At 60.0% G+C, this 15975-nt stretch overlaps 1 protein-coding gene across 6 annotated transcripts in view; it reads left to right on the plus strand.

Moving 5' to 3' along the window:
- CHCHD6 (coiled-coil-helix-coiled-coil-helix domain containing 6) overlaps nucleotides 1–15975 on the plus strand; it is a 121117-nt gene that overhangs the window by 80104 nt on the left and 25038 nt on the right. For 5 of the 6 annotated variants that reach the window (XR_009048871.1, XM_057706907.1, XM_057706906.1 and 2 more), the window contains one exon: nucleotides 5675–5758. Coding sequence is in view for 5 of the 6 variants with exons in the window: in XM_057706907.1 (XP_057562890.1) it covers nucleotides 5675–5758 (84 nt within the window). In the remaining variant the exon portion in view is untranslated. Of the gene's footprint in view, nucleotides 1–5674; nucleotides 5759–9682; nucleotides 9865–15975 lie in introns of all 6 variants that reach the window. The other variant, XM_057706908.1, reaches the window with a different exon arrangement.

The raw sequence follows: 15975 nt of genomic DNA on the forward strand, positions 1-15975 counted from the left end.
AGGAGGTGGGAGGCGGTGGAGCTGAAGGATGGTCAGCAGTAGGAGACGGAGGGAGGGCTGCCATCTCACTCACGCCCGACGTGGATGGAGCACGTGTTCACATCTTTGAAAGCTCACAGCTTGAAGGTTCATGTGTAGGGAACTTGCTGTACTTGGTGTGCATGATCTACCTTTTCCCAGTTTTTGAAACCTGTTTGTATTATTTTTCATCAGTAACGTATAGCTGGGGTTTGCCTTTTCACTGGGGTACGTGGTAAGCAGGATAATGCCCCCAAGAGGTCCACCCCCCAATCCCCAGGAGCTGTGTGAATGTGCTCCCTTGCATGGAAGCAGGGCTCTGCAGGTGTTACTAAGTTAAGAATATGTGGTGGGGAGGTTATGCTGTGTCGTCCAAGGAGGCCCAGTGCAGTCTCAAGGGTCTTCATCAGGGAAAGAGGGAGACAGGAGAGTCAGAGGAGGGAGACGTGATGGCAGTAGAGAGGGCAGGGTGGCGTGGGGCCAGGAGCCCAGACACGCAGGCCGCCCCAGACGCTGGACGAGGCGAGGACACAGGTTCTTCTCCAGAGCTCCTGGTGGGACCCAGCCCTGCGGACGTCACCGCGGTAGCCACAGAAGACCCGCTTGAGACTCTGACCTCTGGAACTGTCAGAGCACGAATCTGTGTTGTTTTAAGCCACTGAGCGGCGGGTGAGTTCCTGCAGTAGAGACTGACGCAGGGGTGGGTCTGTGTTGGATGCAGGGACTGGTGTGAGCGCGTCTGATACTTGGTGTGCCTGTTCCATCTGCTCTTTGTTCCTCCGTTGCTACTTCCTGTGGATTTTGTTGAGGGAGAGGGTGGTGATGAATCAGTGTATTTTAGAATTTTGTTTTATCTCCTCTACTGACTTTTTATTTGTGCTTTCTTTGGTTACATTTTTAGTAGTTATTCTAGAAATTACTGTTTTAAAAATTGTGACAATCTATGCTCAAAAAATATTCTGTTACTTCAAGAATTGTTTAAGAACTTCACAAAAGCATCCTGCTTGGGATTTTTCTGAGCTTCTCGGATCTATTGTGGTCTTTAATTAATTTGGAAGACTCTTGGCCTTTATCTCTTCATTTTTTTGCCCCATCTTTCTCTTCTCTTACTGGGACGTCACGTAAATATATGCTCTGTCATTTGATACTGTCCTGTAGATCTTGGGGGCCCTGTTTCATCCTATTTTTCCTGCTTTGTCTTCTTGTGTTTCAATTTGAATAATTTCTAATGACTTGTTTCCACATTCATTGGGTCTTTCCTCTGCTCTGTCCGGTCAGCTAATGAACCTGTGATTTCTTGCATTTCTGTTTGGTTCTGTTCTAGTTTGGGTGGTGTCAGTGAAGGTAGAGGAGGGGCCTCTGAAGACCCTCTCTTCCATAAAAGCACTGAAAATGGACAGAGCCTATTTTTCAGATCTGAAAGTTAACCAAAGGCTTGTAGCCATCCATGAACATTTTTTCAGGAAAAATGGGTGAATCTCAGCAGGGAGAGTGCGGTTTGTGGCGTTTCAGGTTGTCCTGTTCCCATCCTCCTCGCCCCACTAGGCAGTGACCTTGAAGCCCAGCAGCCGGGCAGGCAGCGCACAGGGTAGGAAAGGTTTGGAGACCTTCAAAGCCCCATTCCCAGAGGTCGTCATTCTTTTTCCTGTCTGGGGCTCCCTGGAGGACCCCAGTTGCAAGGCTGACTTTATTTGACGTGACTCAGGTTTCTGAGTGGAAACAGCCTTACCCCGTGGGTGTTTGCCCTGAACCCTCAGAGGCAATTGTTGACCATTGTGGCTGCCCGATGGGTGGAGGACAGCTTGGCGCAAACAGTGGGGTAACCCAAAAGCTAGGAAAAAACTCTAGAGAAAAGAGGAATATAGGAGGCTTTGAAAAGCTCCAATGTTTTGCTGGGAAGCTGGAGGCCACATGCTGGGTAGGGCTGTGCATGGGGAGATCTCACGACACCCACACGGAGACACGTCACAGCCAAGCTGCCAAAGGCCACCGTCAAAGAGAGAATCTTGAAGCCAGCAGGAGATGCCACGCATCACGTGCAAGGGACCCTCGGCGAGGCCAGCGGCTGGCTTCTCCTCCCGAGTAAGGGGCCGGAGGGTGCCCTCTCCCTGCCCACCCCTTCCTGCTAGGTTCTCTGACGTGTGAATCATGCTTATTTTAAAGTCTCTCTGTGTTAATTCCAGCATCCGGGCCATTGTTGCATCTGGCTCTGTTGCATCTTTTTGTGTGTATGTGTCTAAATTTTTGATTGAATGCTGAATCTTTTGTGTAAACAAAACAGAACAGTGGGCACTGCAGTGTATATTTATGTCAGTGAAGGGTTTTTTTTCCTTGCGTGAGATCCTTAGTGGGGGGGGGGGGGCCAGGTCTCTTGTAAGTGGCATGTAAGTGGATTTCCTTTTTCTTTCTTTTATCCAAAGTGGTGATCTTTTTCCTTTAAGGTTAAGGGTATTTGGTTTGTGGTTTATATACCTATTGCTAAATAACAAGTTACACATTTAGTGGTTTGAAACAGTAACCATGTATGACCTCACAGTGTCCGTGGGGCTGGGACTGGGCTTGGCTGGGCCTCTGCCCCTGGCCTCTCACGGGCGGCAGTCCCGTTCCAAGGCCCTCAGGCTGTTGGGCAGAAGCGCCCTCAGCTCCGTGCCATGCGGGCATCTCCAGAGAGCAGCGCACAGCGCCAGGCACCAGGCAGAAGGCATGACCTTTGCCCCCGGAACTGCTTCCTCTCGCTGCGGCCGTAGCTGCTCGTCAGGATTGGGGTCACTCCGGGGCCCGCACTCGGGGACCTGGGGTCCTGGGGGACCATCTCGGGAGCTGTGATCCCTGGTCACTTATACGGATTCCTGTAACCCTGTGTGGTCTCTTCTGTTGTCCTCTCCTCCACTCCCCTTCTTCTCCTCCAGCCCCCCGCCCCGCCCCCATCTCATCTGCTCGGACCCCCCTGCCCGTCCCCTTCCTCCTCCTCCCCCCGTCCTCCCTCTGCATCCCGTCCTTGTCCTGGGAGCAGCCACGAGGCACTTGGACGGGTGTCTGTGCTCTGCCCTCGCACTTTCCGGCTCCCCCGTTTCTGTACCTCCTGGTCTCCCGTTGCAGCCTTCCGGACCACATCTCTGTTCCTGCGTCCCCATCTCCTAATTTCCCCCTTGCTGCCCTCATCGTGGGACTTGTCTTATGCATTTGATTCTTTGTTTTGAAGAAATTTACATTTATAACATTCACCTGTTTGGGGGCTTGCCTCTTTCAGGTTCATCATTTCTTCTTTTTTAATCAGAAGTTCATTTATCTTTTTGAGCACCTTAAACTTACATGTGTAAAATCCTTTATCGATGGGAAATTGGAACATTGGCTGGATATTTGATGACGTTAAGGAATCTGTGTTTTTGGTACGCAGTGCTCCTGGTTCTGTTCAGGACAACAGAAGTCTAGTTTTTAGAGAGATGTATGTTGAAGTGTGTGCAGGTGGACGCATCTGCTGTAGGGAATTTGGGGGGAGGGAGAGGTGCGCACTGTGGACGAGGCAGGATTTCTGTTGATCATTTTGAAGCTTAGGGATGGCTCTCTGGGTTTTAAAAACTACTATTATAAATTTACATTTATTTAATATTATTTAGCATATTTTAGTATTATAATACCTGGCTTTATGTAATATTATTTTAATACAGTAATACATTTTTGCATAATGAAAATGGGAGATGACTTGGGTGGGGTGGGGAGGGTGGGAAGGAGTCACGGGAAGGAGGGGACGTGGAGATGTATGTATGAATACAGCTGACTGAGTTTGTTGTACAGCAAAAACTGGCACAACAGTGTAAAGCAATTATATTCCAATAGAGCTTAAAAAAATAAAAAATAAAAAAATAAATATGAGTTGATAATTTAAAAAAGTGTGTAGGTACTGATTTGGGGGTGACAAATTTTAGCAAATAAGCAAATTTGCAAATGTGTAGCCTGTGAACAGCGAGGGTCAATTATGCACATGTATTTTCAGCGTCATGAGACCACATGGCATAATAAAAACATTTTCACGCTCAAAAAAAATCCCTCGTCGTGACGTCTTATCACGTGAATTTTGTCCGATGTGACTTCGTGTCAGCTGCTGGTTTGACGGGCAGCCTTTGTGAGCTTACGCTTCCTCGTGTGTTTGGGGTGTGGATCGCAAGCTTGTCTTGAGCAGAAGTTTTGATTTTGGTCGTTTGCTTTGTCTCTCCCCTTTTGTCTTGTCCTCCTGCTGCGCATTTTCGTGGCGACCTACAGCTGCCCCACGTGCAGGCCGGAGCCCGCGCTGCGCAGCTGTGGCCTGGGGTCTGCGCAGGTTCCAGCAGCCTGAGAGCAGGGCCTGGCACGGGGTCCTCGGGGGCGCCCCGGGCTCCACTGCCGCCTCTGCCCGAGGCCGTGGCTTCGGCCGCGCCGCCCCCGTGCTGCCTGTTCTGTTGGGCGTTCGCTGTCTCCGTGGGCTTCCCCGCCGTGTGCCTGGAGCGGGGCCGGTGCATCGAGCGTGCGCACCTGACGAGTCCCTCCCTCCCCCGCAGAGCCTGTGACCCGCGCGCGGGCCTGCGTCATGGTGACATTTTACCTTTGCGTGGGCGACAGTGTGCTTTATTCAGTGTTTTCCCCAGAGACCTGCTGGGAACCGTCTTAGGGAGAGCAACGCCTGTTACCCCACAAGCTGTCTGTCTGTGGTCCCCACCCGTGTCCACCCGCAGTTGTACCTTTCTGCCTCTTCTGCTGAGACCTGAACTCCATGAGGACAGGAATCCCGCCCCGCCCCTGCACCCCCTGGTGCCCCGGCCCCCTCACAGGGTGTGCGTGACGTGGCAGTGCCCGCTGATGTCCGGCTCCGAGCTGGGGGCCACCTGCCTGGTGTGCGCGTCAGGCAGCAGGGCTGGACAGTGGCCACTCTGCAGAATGACTGCATCCGTGCACCACACCTGCATCTCTGGTGCGGGCTCTGGTCCTGGTGCCGACGCAGGTGTGTGTGTTGCCTGCACTGTGAACGGCCCCTGTGCCAGGCCAGCCCTCGTGCTCTTGGGCAGAGGCGGGCCAGGGACACTGAGCCAGGGAGTTCCCAAGGGCTCGGGCACACGGGCCTCCCTGCGAGGAGGATGCGCGTTCCTGCTTCGCCTGATGCCGTGTCCCTGTGTGGGGGCCTGCTGTGACCTAGGGGGGTCCTCGGCGGTGTGCACCCACATTCTCTTTACTCCCACCCGGAGGCTGGGGGAGGACCAGGACTGAGTTCCGAGGCTGCCCACCTTGCAGACCCTGGCCCCGGAGACAGGGATGCCGCTCAGAGCTCGGGGCGTGAGTCGGTGGCATGTGCGCCGCAGGGACTGCGCAGTGTTTCCAGCCCGTGTGCCTCGAGGCCGTGCAGCTCCACGTCCAGGTGCGAGTCTGCCCAGGCTTGATGCCCGGCTCCCCCTCATGCTTTGAGCTTTGGGGCTGTCACTTAAGCCCCTCTGTTTCTGCGTCATGACGGGCCCTGGTCTTCCCACCTGCCTTTGGGGGCCGTGGCCGCATGGGGCCCGTGCTTGGCACACGCCCACCCTGGTCCGTGCTGCAGGGTCCTCCCGTGAAGGCGGGTGGCGCCCTGGCACCGCAGGGGCTTCGGCTCGTAAGTCACTGGGGGGCTAACTGGGCTCTGCTCTCCCCGCAGGCCAGGGAGCTGGCAAGCCGAGAGGCGGAGCTGAGACGCCGCGACGCCTTCTGCAGGGAGCAGCTGGGGCGCCTGGAGAGGCAGGTGAGCCGTCCAGCAGGGGGGCGCCGCGTCCAGAGCTCCAGGCGGGTGCGGGAACCCCGCCACCGCAGTTCTGCGCTGGGAGGAGGTCGTGATTGTGCGACCGTCACGCTGCAGATACGCTGACGCCGTGGCTGGTTTTCTCCTGGGGGTGGGGGTCCGGGGGCCCGGCTCTGCTGCTCTGAGGATGAGCCTTTGAAACGCGTGGGTGCAGAGACGCGTCGCCGGCCCTTCCTCAGACCCGCAGCGGCCTTGAAAATCCAGCGGGTACCTTGCTTACCGTTTGGGCGGCTGGGTTGGTTGGTTGTGACAGAGAAACGGCTGAAAACGTGGGAGGCATGGCTGACAGGTTAGCACGCGGCCCTCCCTACGCCTGAGGCCGGGCCGCGCGCCCGCGTGCCTGCCGTCCCGCGGGTCCTGGAGGCGCTTGGCTTGGCTTGGAGTTTGAGGCTGGTGGCATCTCACGAGTGCGATTGCCGGCACGCATGCCGGAGCCTGGCCGTGGGGACGGGAGGGGGTCGCCCTTTGGTGTCTGGCGGCCGCCAGGCACGTGAGGTGTGCAGCGTGGAGGGTGAGTCCCCCGGTTCTCCTTCCCGGCAGCGCTCTGCCTCTTCCTCAGCATCCTCCTCTGTGTCCCAGGTCAAGTCCAGACTCCTTCCGTACGCACCTGGGGCCCTTCTGTTAAGTGAGGGTTGCCTGCGCGGCTGTGAGCAGTTACCAGCGGCTTCCTGAGGAGGTGTGGAAAGGCTTCACCCTAGCAGTTTGTGAAACAGGAGCTGGGTCCCTGGAGGGAGGCGGATGGAGGGGGAGGGGGCTGGAGCAAGCCTGGTGGGCTTCTGGGGGCAGCTCTGTGCCTGTGACGGCTGGGACCCCAGAGAGTCTTCTCCGGTAGCTGTTACCGTTGTATTTCTATGTAAATTCTGCCTCATGTGTTGAATGTTCAGACCTCGACATTTGCCTTTTCTGTACACACAGTGTCAGGGCTTAAGCTTAGAAATCGATGGTGGAGACCTGTTTGGGGCACACTTGGAACCGTGGCCGGATCTCCCTCGACCCCCCAGCAGCTGGGAGCCAGTCGGGGTGGGGGTGGTCAGGTGGGAGGCGCCAAGGCCCTTGGCCCGGAGGACACCCTCTGGACCGGCCGTGTGATGGGCATCGATGGGCAGGCGAGCCCGCAGGGTCCAGGCCCGAGCTCAGGGGCGGGGCCCGCGTGACCCTGTGCCCTCGAGGGTGGCCCAAGGGAGGCGCGTGGGTCTGCCGCCTGCACTTCGCGGTCTCTCTGGACTTCGTTCCCGGTGCTCAGGCCTCCGGGTGGGACGGAGAGAGGGGAGCTGCTGGGCTCACGGGGCCTTGCCAGGGTCTTGACCCCGGGAGGCAGAACCTGGCGGAATGTCCACGCACGGCAGGAGGCAGAGGGCAGTGTGGACTGACGGGGTGTGGGCCGCATGGGCTCTGCCCTCTTCTCCGCGGCCTCTTGCCTGCAGAGTGGAGGCCTTGGCGGCGGCCAGGGCGCCTGGCGTCGTGCTCCAGTGGCGGGGTGTGTCCGAGGCGGTTTCACTTCCGGGGTGGCCTCGCTGGGCCCGGGCCAGGCAGGTGGGGCGGGGGACTCGGGTCCGGCAGAGCTCAGCCTGGGCTCGGAGCCTCAGTTTCCTCGTCTCTGAGCTGCTAGCTGTCCGGGGGACACGCAGTCCTTCGTGTAAAGCAGCCTCCAGAGCGCCTGGCGGACCCGCGCATTGATTCCGCGTGAGCCTGGCTCTGCTCGCTGCCCAGCAGTGGCGGTTCCTGCATCATGGAGCCCACCGTCCAGAGCGGGGAGGGAGGGGATGCTGAGGGCTAGGGCCCCAGACAGGGGACGCCTGAGCCCTTCCTGTGACCAGCGGGCCTGCCAGCTCCATCAGCATGGTCTCACTTTTCCACACTCAGCAGCTGCAAGTGGAGAGGGCGCTTTTCGGGTCTAGCGTCAGGGAGAAAGGGAGGGCCCTGGAAACGTGTGCTCTTTCTGGACTTTGGGCTCCTTCCCTAGGAGGTGAACTCCCCCCGGCCATCCCAGCCTCCGCCTGTGAGCAGTTAGCGCTTCTCCTGGTTTCCCTTTGCTTCTGCTCGGGCTTGCTTTTCCCCAGGAGCAGCTGTGCCTCGGTCCTGCCAGGCCTGTGGCCTTCTCAGTGCAGCACCCAGCAGCCCTGCCTGGAGTCCCTGAGCCTTTCCAGGAAAACAGGAGCTGCTTAGGGTTCCGAGGAAGGGGAGTAGGTTCAGGGAAGTCCACTTCGCAGGAGAAGGTGGCTGCTGGTCAGGGGAGCAGGGAAGGGCCCAGCCTCATGCGCTGGGGAAATGAGTTTCAGCCCAAGGCAGCCCTGTCACACACCTGGCGGAGCCACCGTGGGAAGGATGGGGACCAAGGATGGTGGTTCAGCCGGCGCTCCCGGGGGGTCGCCTGGCCAGGCCACCTTGGGAAGCTGTCACCCAAGGTCCCTAGAGCTGAGCAGAGCTACACCCTGTGGCCAGCCTTTCTTAGCAAGAATTGGCTGCTTAAACCTGAGCTTGTGGGACCACCGCCTCTGTTAAGGTGAGACAGAAGGACTCTTGATCCAGCCCGATTTTTTTCACAGGTAGTCAAGTGGCCCCAAGGCAGCTCAGTGGTTTGAGAGTCACCTGGTACTGTGCTCTCGGGCTAGAGGGACCTGGACCGTGTCCCCGCCGCCCAGGCCGTGTCCCTAATCCTTAGGACAGAAGTGGGGAAGTGGGGCAGCCGGACTCGGTTCCATCTCTGGCCACCCTGGTGACCAGCACGTCTGTTCCTGAGGACTCGGATGGTGGAGTCCTGTGGGGGGTGTGACCGGTCACCAGCCTGAGGTTTCCCCAGTCTCCTGTCTCCTCCCTTTGCTGACGTGGACATGGCCCCGTGTGGCCTCTTCCCTTTTCCTCTGGATTCTGAGTTGCCAGCAGGGAATTCGGAGCCTGCGTGGCTCACCTGTGTGGGGACCTGAAGTCATCTGGCATGTCCATGCGGTCTGCAGCCCACCCCAGGTGTCCGTGTGGCACTCACTCTTGTCTGTCTCCTGGGTGAGGGCTGGGAGTGCAGGGCTCTTTCCCTCCGCCGTCTGCTGAGAGCACACCTTCTCCCCAGCGTGGCCTGTCCTCTGGTCCCCGTGGCTCCTCGCCCAGTGTCAAAGCCCTGTCTCTGTGCGCAGCGTTTTCCAGCAGCTCCGGCTGCCGGGGCCTCAGCCCTCCTGGCCCTGCTCCCCGGGCCTGGCCGTCCGTCCCGCAGCCTCTGTTCCCTCTTGGGAGCACAGGGCAGAGGTCACCTCCGTGCCCTTCCCGGGAGCTCACCTGTGCAGGTGTGCTGGGGCTCGGGCCGGCTCGCCCTCCCGGGTCCCACGCTAAGATCGCTTGTGATTGTACTTCTCGGAAGCATGTTTTTAAAGACCTTCCGGCTTAAGCTGTCCTCCTGCCATGGAGCCGTGGTTCTTATGGGGCGACCCTGCCCCCTGGGGGATGCTCGAGATGTCTGGGGATGTGCGGGCTGTCGTGACTGGGGAAGGGTCTTCGCTGCTGGCATCTTGTGGGCGGGGCTCAGGGGTGCAGCTCTGTGTCCTGGTGCCCAGGGCAGCCCCATGACGGGCGACAGTTGGGCGCAGAGTGTCGGAGGCCCCTTGCAGGGTGACTCTGTGGCCTCATGGTCGCCCAGGGTGCCTGTTCCGATTTGAAGGTTTCCTCGGAGGCCCAAGTCCAGGAGGGCCCCTGGGTCGGCGTGTCCGTGAGCTGGCAGGGCTCTTCCGTCTCAGGAGCGCTGTATTAGTCTTGGGCAGGAGCTGGGGTTCCTGGGGCCCCTCGTCCTGGCAGGCAGACCCCAGCCCTCCTGGTGCAGCCCTCCTGGTGCAGCCCTCCTGGCAACCCTGAGATCGGGCTGCAACCCGCTTTCTCCCCCAGGCGCTGGGCTGTGGTCGAGCAGCTTGTTTCTGTGGAGAGTCCAGGCTTCGTCCCCCCCCATCCTGAGGCCTGGGGGCGAGGGAGGCATCCCTCCAGTGGGCACAGCTGAGGAGGGTGCCCGTGAGCACAGCCCGTTCCCAGGTGCTCGTCTCTGTGGGCCTCGAGCCGGCGTGTCTCTGCAGGTCAGTGCTCTCTGGCGAGCCCCAGCCACGGCCTCATAAAGAGCCACGGCCCCGGGAGCACCTGTGTGTCTCCTCCAGCCGTGTCCTGTTGCGTGAACCTCAGGGCTGCAGTGGTCCAGGTGCCCGAGGCCTTGCAGAGGCCCCATGAGCCCGTTGTGCTGTCCTGAGCGCCCAGCGACGGCTCCGGGGACCGGGCTCTGGGCCTGCCTCTGCCCTCTGCAGCCCGCTCCCGCCTCTCTGCCTTCTTGGCTCCCTGCAGACCTCACCGCCGTCACGGCTGTGCTGGCAGAGCACGGCCTGGGGAGGGGCCGCCGCTGGTGGGGGTGGGCGGTCGCAGAGCCCACGGGCCGGTGCCTGGCCTTCCCTAGCGCTCTGGTGCGAGGGCGCGGGGCCGGCTCCGCACGACCGGTTCAGCTTGGGTGGCCAAAGGAGCCTCCTCCTTGGCCTGGGGTCTGGCTGGCACGTGGTGATGTGGCCGTGTGGTGTCCACACCGCCAGCACCGCTCTGAGCATGGCTTTCCGATGAGCACGCAGAGCCACTGTTTGTGCCCGGGAGGCAGGTACCTCCCGAGGCATCGTCTGCCTCCCACTGCCCCGCACGTGGACGTGGCTGTTCCCACTGCATCTCAGGGACCGCGTGTGGCTTGCACAAGGCCGCACGGCCTCCGCAGCGGTGGACGTGGGATGTGCGTCTGCGGCTGGCTGACTTCAGGATCCCAGGCCTCCGCTGTTCACGCTGGGGTGTACCTTTTTAACGGGCAAGCAGATATGCTTACAAAAGGAAACGGCCACGTGGCCCTGCCTGTCCTGCATCCACACCACGTCCTCCCACACAGCCTGATGCCACGTCCCGCACTCGGAGGCATCTGTCCGAGGAGCCGTCCCTTCAAGGCAGCCCGTGGCGCTAAGCGCCCAGGCTTGCGTTACACCTGCTGTGGTAGAGGGTCTGCCTGTGCCTCGTCCTGCTCTCGGGGTCAGTGATGGTGGTCACCCTGCAGTCAAACCGGGAGGAGCCTCAGGAGGGAGAGTGGTCATTAAGTCAGGAGGAAGAGGTCGCAGAGCCGAGGGGCAGGGATGGTGCGGTGGGCGAGCGCACAGGATGGCCAGGCGGGTGAGGCGGTAGGCGCGAGGGCCGTGTGAGGCCACGGCAGCAGCTCTGAGTGCGGGGCTCATGTCTCTACGTGGACCGTCTTCCGTGAGCTCGCACCCCGGCTGGGAAAGCCAAGGTCTGCCGGGCTCTCTCCTCTCCCTCTCTGTGTGTGTGTTTCCTGCAGTCCTTCCATCCCTACGCTCCCCGATGATTAAAACTATCCCCTCCTCTGGGAATACGGGGATATGTGTATAAAAACAGATGATTGAACTTGGTGTACCCCCCAAAAATAATAAACAAACAAAACAAAACAAACAAAAAAAACTGTCCCCTCCTCTGCATCCCCACCGCTGTCACCTGCAACCAGACGAGGGCGTCGTTCCCGATGGTCTCCCGGCCCCGTGTCCTGTCCAGATTTCTCGTTTCCTTGTCTGCACTGTGCTTCCTCGCCCGGCCCTGGACGTCACCGGGCGGGCCCTGCGTGCCCTCAGACTCCGCACCACCGTCTCCTGGCCCGGCTCCGTGTCCCCAACCCCTGACAGGTGTCGACCTCTTGCCCCAGCTTGAACTCCAGGTCAGGACGGGATTCTCACACATCACAGCAGCAAACCTGCAGGATGCGGAGCAGAGAAAGGGGAACAGAAGGGTCCTCTGTGGATGGCATGCTCCGCACGGGTCCTGGGGCCACGGCCTGTGTGCAGCCCGCCCGCCTGAGGCCAGCCTGCAGGTCCCTGCAGAGTGAAGGCCTTCCTGCCTCTGTCAGTGGCAACTCGGAGCCCATCGCCAGACCCGGTGAATGTGGGGCCACGCAGGCGCGGGTCCCACCGCAGAGAGGCCAGGCTGGGGCCGTCCCGGACACCCTGGACCCGGGAAGGGTGTGGTCTGTAGAGATTCTGGGGCTCTTGGTGGCATCTTACTCGATATCGTTTTAAACACACTGAAGTCAGTTTGGAGGGGTCTCAGTGCTCTTAGGATCCCACAGTCCCGGCCTCTACACTCAAGCAGAGGGAGGTCAGGTGATTCACCCGCGTTAAACAGCTCAAGGAAGGACTTCATGTCTTACTTGAAGCACTTTGGGATGTGAGGAGTTCTGGCTCATCGCCGTCTCTGTGCGGGCTGTCCGTGTGGACCCCGTGGACCCGGCTTCCTGCCGTCCTCCCAGGAGGAGCACAGGCCGTCCCGTCTCTTGTTTGGAGGGTCACACCTGGCAAGAGTTGCGGGCGTGGTAGTGGCCTCTGATGAGGATGCCAGGTGTTGGTAAAACAAACAGACGATGTCGCAGCACCTGGTTGTTGGGTGCCAGCTGGCGGCTGTGCCGAGAAGAGTGCTACCTGCGGGCCCCTGCCCCAGGCATCCCTGCGGCCCCTGCCCTGCAGCCCGCCTCCCTGACGATGCTCGGCAATGCCTGTTGCCTGCGGAGCAGCCGGCGGGAAGGCACTGCCAGCGGCCCCCAGTAGCGTTCCTTCCGTCGGGTTTTCACCAGCCCCTGGGCCCGGGCACTGAGGTAGGACGGTGAGCGCGTTGTGTCGTCGGCAGTGTGGCTGAGAACACCGCTCCCTCCCGGGACGTGTGGTGGTCCGCACGCAGGCGGCGCTGTCCAGGGTGCTCCCGAGCCTCCCTGTGAGCAGCCCCCCAAGCGCGGAAGGGGCTTCCTGGGGGATGGGGTTCGCGTCACAGAAACCATCTCACAGCATGCTCCCGGCGAGGCGGCGCCCTTGTTTCTCTGAGGTCCGCTCTCGGGACGGGAGGAAGGATGAGGACTGTGAGGAGAGTCGGGAAGGGTCACCAGCGAGACTGAGGGCGGCATTCAGACACACGGCGCGGCGGCGGCGAAGCTCAGCAGGGAGGAGCGAGTGGGTTTACGCAGCGTCCATGCGAAGGGGTCTTGGAAGGGAAACATGCAGATGATGACAATTTTAAGTCGCTGGGCTGTGAATGATGAACTGCTGACTGAGGTTCTGAGGCCAAAATCAGGCCTCTGCTAAAGTGAGAAAAAAGGCAGATGTGCGCCAGTCTCCTTGGTTTTCAAAAAGAAACTCAAGGAGGATAAACCAGAAGCTAACAAGATTTCACCTATAAGTGGGAGTGGGAATGGGTTGGGATGACAGGGAGGGTGTGGCACGTCTCTGAATATATTTTTTATAAATAGTTTTGACTTTTGAACCATGTTAATGTTTTGCTTATTCAAAAATTAAATCAACAGAGATGGAATTACAAATTAATACAAGCAGAAATAAATGAACCCAGGGAGTTCCCTGGTGGTCCAGCGATTAAGACCCTGCGCTCCCAGTGCAGGGGGCCCAGGTTTGATCACTGGTTAGAGAACTAAATCCAGCATGCCGCAACTAAGAGTCCACGTGCCACAAGTAAAAGATCCCACATGCCACACCTAACGATTCCGCATGCTGCAACTGAAGATTCTCACAGTCCACAACTAAAGATCCTCTATGCCGCAGCGAAGATCCCGCATGCCACAACTAAAGACCCAGCACAGCCAAATAAGGAAGGAAGGAAGGAAGAGAGAAAGGAAGAGAGGAAGGAAGGAAGGAAGGAAGGGAGAGAACAAGAAAGGAAGGAAGAAATGAACCTAGCCATCTGTTAGACAGATACCACCCCACAGAGAGGGAACTTCCAGAGGGAAGACAGCTGGGCTCCCCTCTCCCTGCTGCCCCCACCAGGTGCAGCTGGGAGCCTGGAGTAAGCTGAGTGGTACCACAGGAGCCTGAAAGGAAAGAAGAGGAGGGGGCTGGTGAGGGACCCTGGGATGGAGGAACAATGTGGTGGCCCAGGTGCTCACGACCCCCTCCCGGTGACAGAAAGCAACCAGGGCCAGTGTCTCCGGCCCCAGCCTCATGGCAGACGGCTGCCCCGGTGGGCTCACAGTCCTCCAGATTGAGAGGGAGCCCCCAGCTACACTGGGGTCAGGTGGGAGCCCCCGAAATACTGCCCCAAGAAGTCTTCCTCCTCCCTGGGGTCAGAGACTCCCTTCTTCCCCGAGACCCCAGGTGGCTCAACAGCACCCCGGGGAGTCCTGCCCCAGCAGGATGGGGGCAGCCAGGGAGCACTGGCCTGGACAGAGCACTTTGTCCTGTGCGCCAGAGGGTCCTTGCTCCTACGCAGACCGTTGGTGAGCTGCTGGCCGGCAGTGGACGTCCCACCACAAGTGGCCGGGGTAGTGCTCCTCGTGTCTTGTAGGTCAGAGACGCCTTCCCCACCTGGAGACACTGGGGGGCCTGACACTGGCAGGGGCCCCCCAGCAAGTGGCTGGTGGGGAAGCACTTCCTGCCTCCACCGGAGTCCCGCAGGGTCCGCAGGAGCCCCGGTACCCCTGAGGAACCAAGGGGACGCCGTGGTGCAGCAGAGGCTCTGATTCCAGATGCTGAGCAAATCCCAACGATAAACCCGAAGAAATCCACTCCTGGACTCACAACCATGAACCCTCTGCAAACTAAAGACAAAACTTGAAAGCAGTCAGAGAAAAGTAAAAGGGTTTCCAGTCACTTTGGAAGCGAGGGGGCCTGTGGGGGGGTCGTGGGGGGCGCGGAAGGCGCCAGCTTCCACTTCTCCTTTTCCTTTTTCTCGGCCTTTCTTCCTTTGATTTTGTCTTAAAAATTCTCAGATCACACAATAGCAAGCAGCTAGGAGACTTGATACAAAGGCCCACGTGCGCGTCCCCGGCTTCCGATTCTGATCAGAGCTGCCGGGTTCTCAGAGGGCGGAGTCCTCCGAGCCGCGGCCCGAGGCGCACACGGCACAGCGGGCGGGACCTCGGGGTCTCCCTGACCTGGGCGCCCCGGGGAGCCCCTGGCAGCTTCTGTAAATACTGGTGCCTGGCCCCCCCAGACCACCCAGCAGCCGGCAGGCTGGGCTCGGGCAGCCCCGTGGCTCCAGGGCTGAGGGCCACCGCCAGCGGCCTGTGGGGGCGAGGCCTCGGGGACAGTGAGGGCAGGGGCGTGACAGGTGGCAGGACGCCGCCCAGGGCAGCAGGAGTTGAGAAGCGGCTGCGGGGCCCGTGGGGGCCCTGCCTCTCCACCTGTGCCCCCGCCCCCCGACGTCCCGGGACTCAGTCCCTTGGGCACTTGCTGCTCGTCAGGGCCGGGGGGCCTGGGCCAGGCTGCCCGCCTCGAACCGGCCGGCCGGCCGTGCTGCTGCTGCGGGTCCCTGACCCCTCCTCTGCCGGGCTGGGTCGCGTGGGCCGCACACCCCGAGGGACCGGCGGGGGAGGCTTTCATTCTCGGGGGGCGAGGTTCTGCGAAGCAGGGCACCCAGCCTGTCGCTGCCGCCAGGAGCATCCTCTGGTCTCAGGGCCGCGTCCCAGTGCGGAGGACCCCTGCGTGGGGAGCCCGGGAGCCCACCTCGCGGTGCACGGGGGCTGCCTGGTGAACACCCCACGGCCCGCGGCCCTGCCCGGTGTGTGTCCCGCCCTCCCCTGCGGGCCCTTTGCTCCGGGTTGGGTCAACAGGAAGTCACAAAAGTGGAGTTAAAATTCACCTCTTCCTTTTTTTAAATTCCTTTTTATTTTCTATCGTGCTCTTCTGCATTTTGTTTTCAAACTATTTAGATATTCATTTCTCCAAATGTGTTTCTGCAAGTGTAAAAACCAGCTAAGCGGCACACGAGGCCTGGCTGGCTGCCCGGCGCTGGGAGGGCAGTGCCGCCCGCCCCCCGCCACCGTGGCCCTGCTGGGTGTTCCGCCCCCCTCTGCACTCCCAGCGGGACCCCCGCCCTGGACAGAGCTGACCCTGGTCCTGACTGCCCCGTCTCGGAGGGTGCAGCCAGCGGTCCCTCCAGAATGGAAATCAGACAGCATTGTCCCCGACCAGGCCCCCGGCTCCCTGCCAGCCCTGCAGCGGGCCCTGGATCGGGTGGCCAGGCCCCGGTCCTGCTACGACCTGACCGTCTTCCAGCCACGCCCCTCCTGCTCTTCCAAGAGCACGCCAGGGTGGTCCCAGCTTCGGCGTCCCCTTAGTCTTGTTTCCCTCTTCACGTCCTTTAGGCCGCCACCCTCATCCTGCGAAGTG

Source organism: Hippopotamus amphibius, chromosome 13 (genome assembly GCF_030028045.1).
Source record: "Hippopotamus amphibius kiboko isolate mHipAmp2 chromosome 13, mHipAmp2.hap2, whole genome shotgun sequence".
NCBI classification, from domain to species: Eukaryota; Metazoa; Chordata; class Mammalia; order Artiodactyla; family Hippopotamidae; genus Hippopotamus; species Hippopotamus amphibius.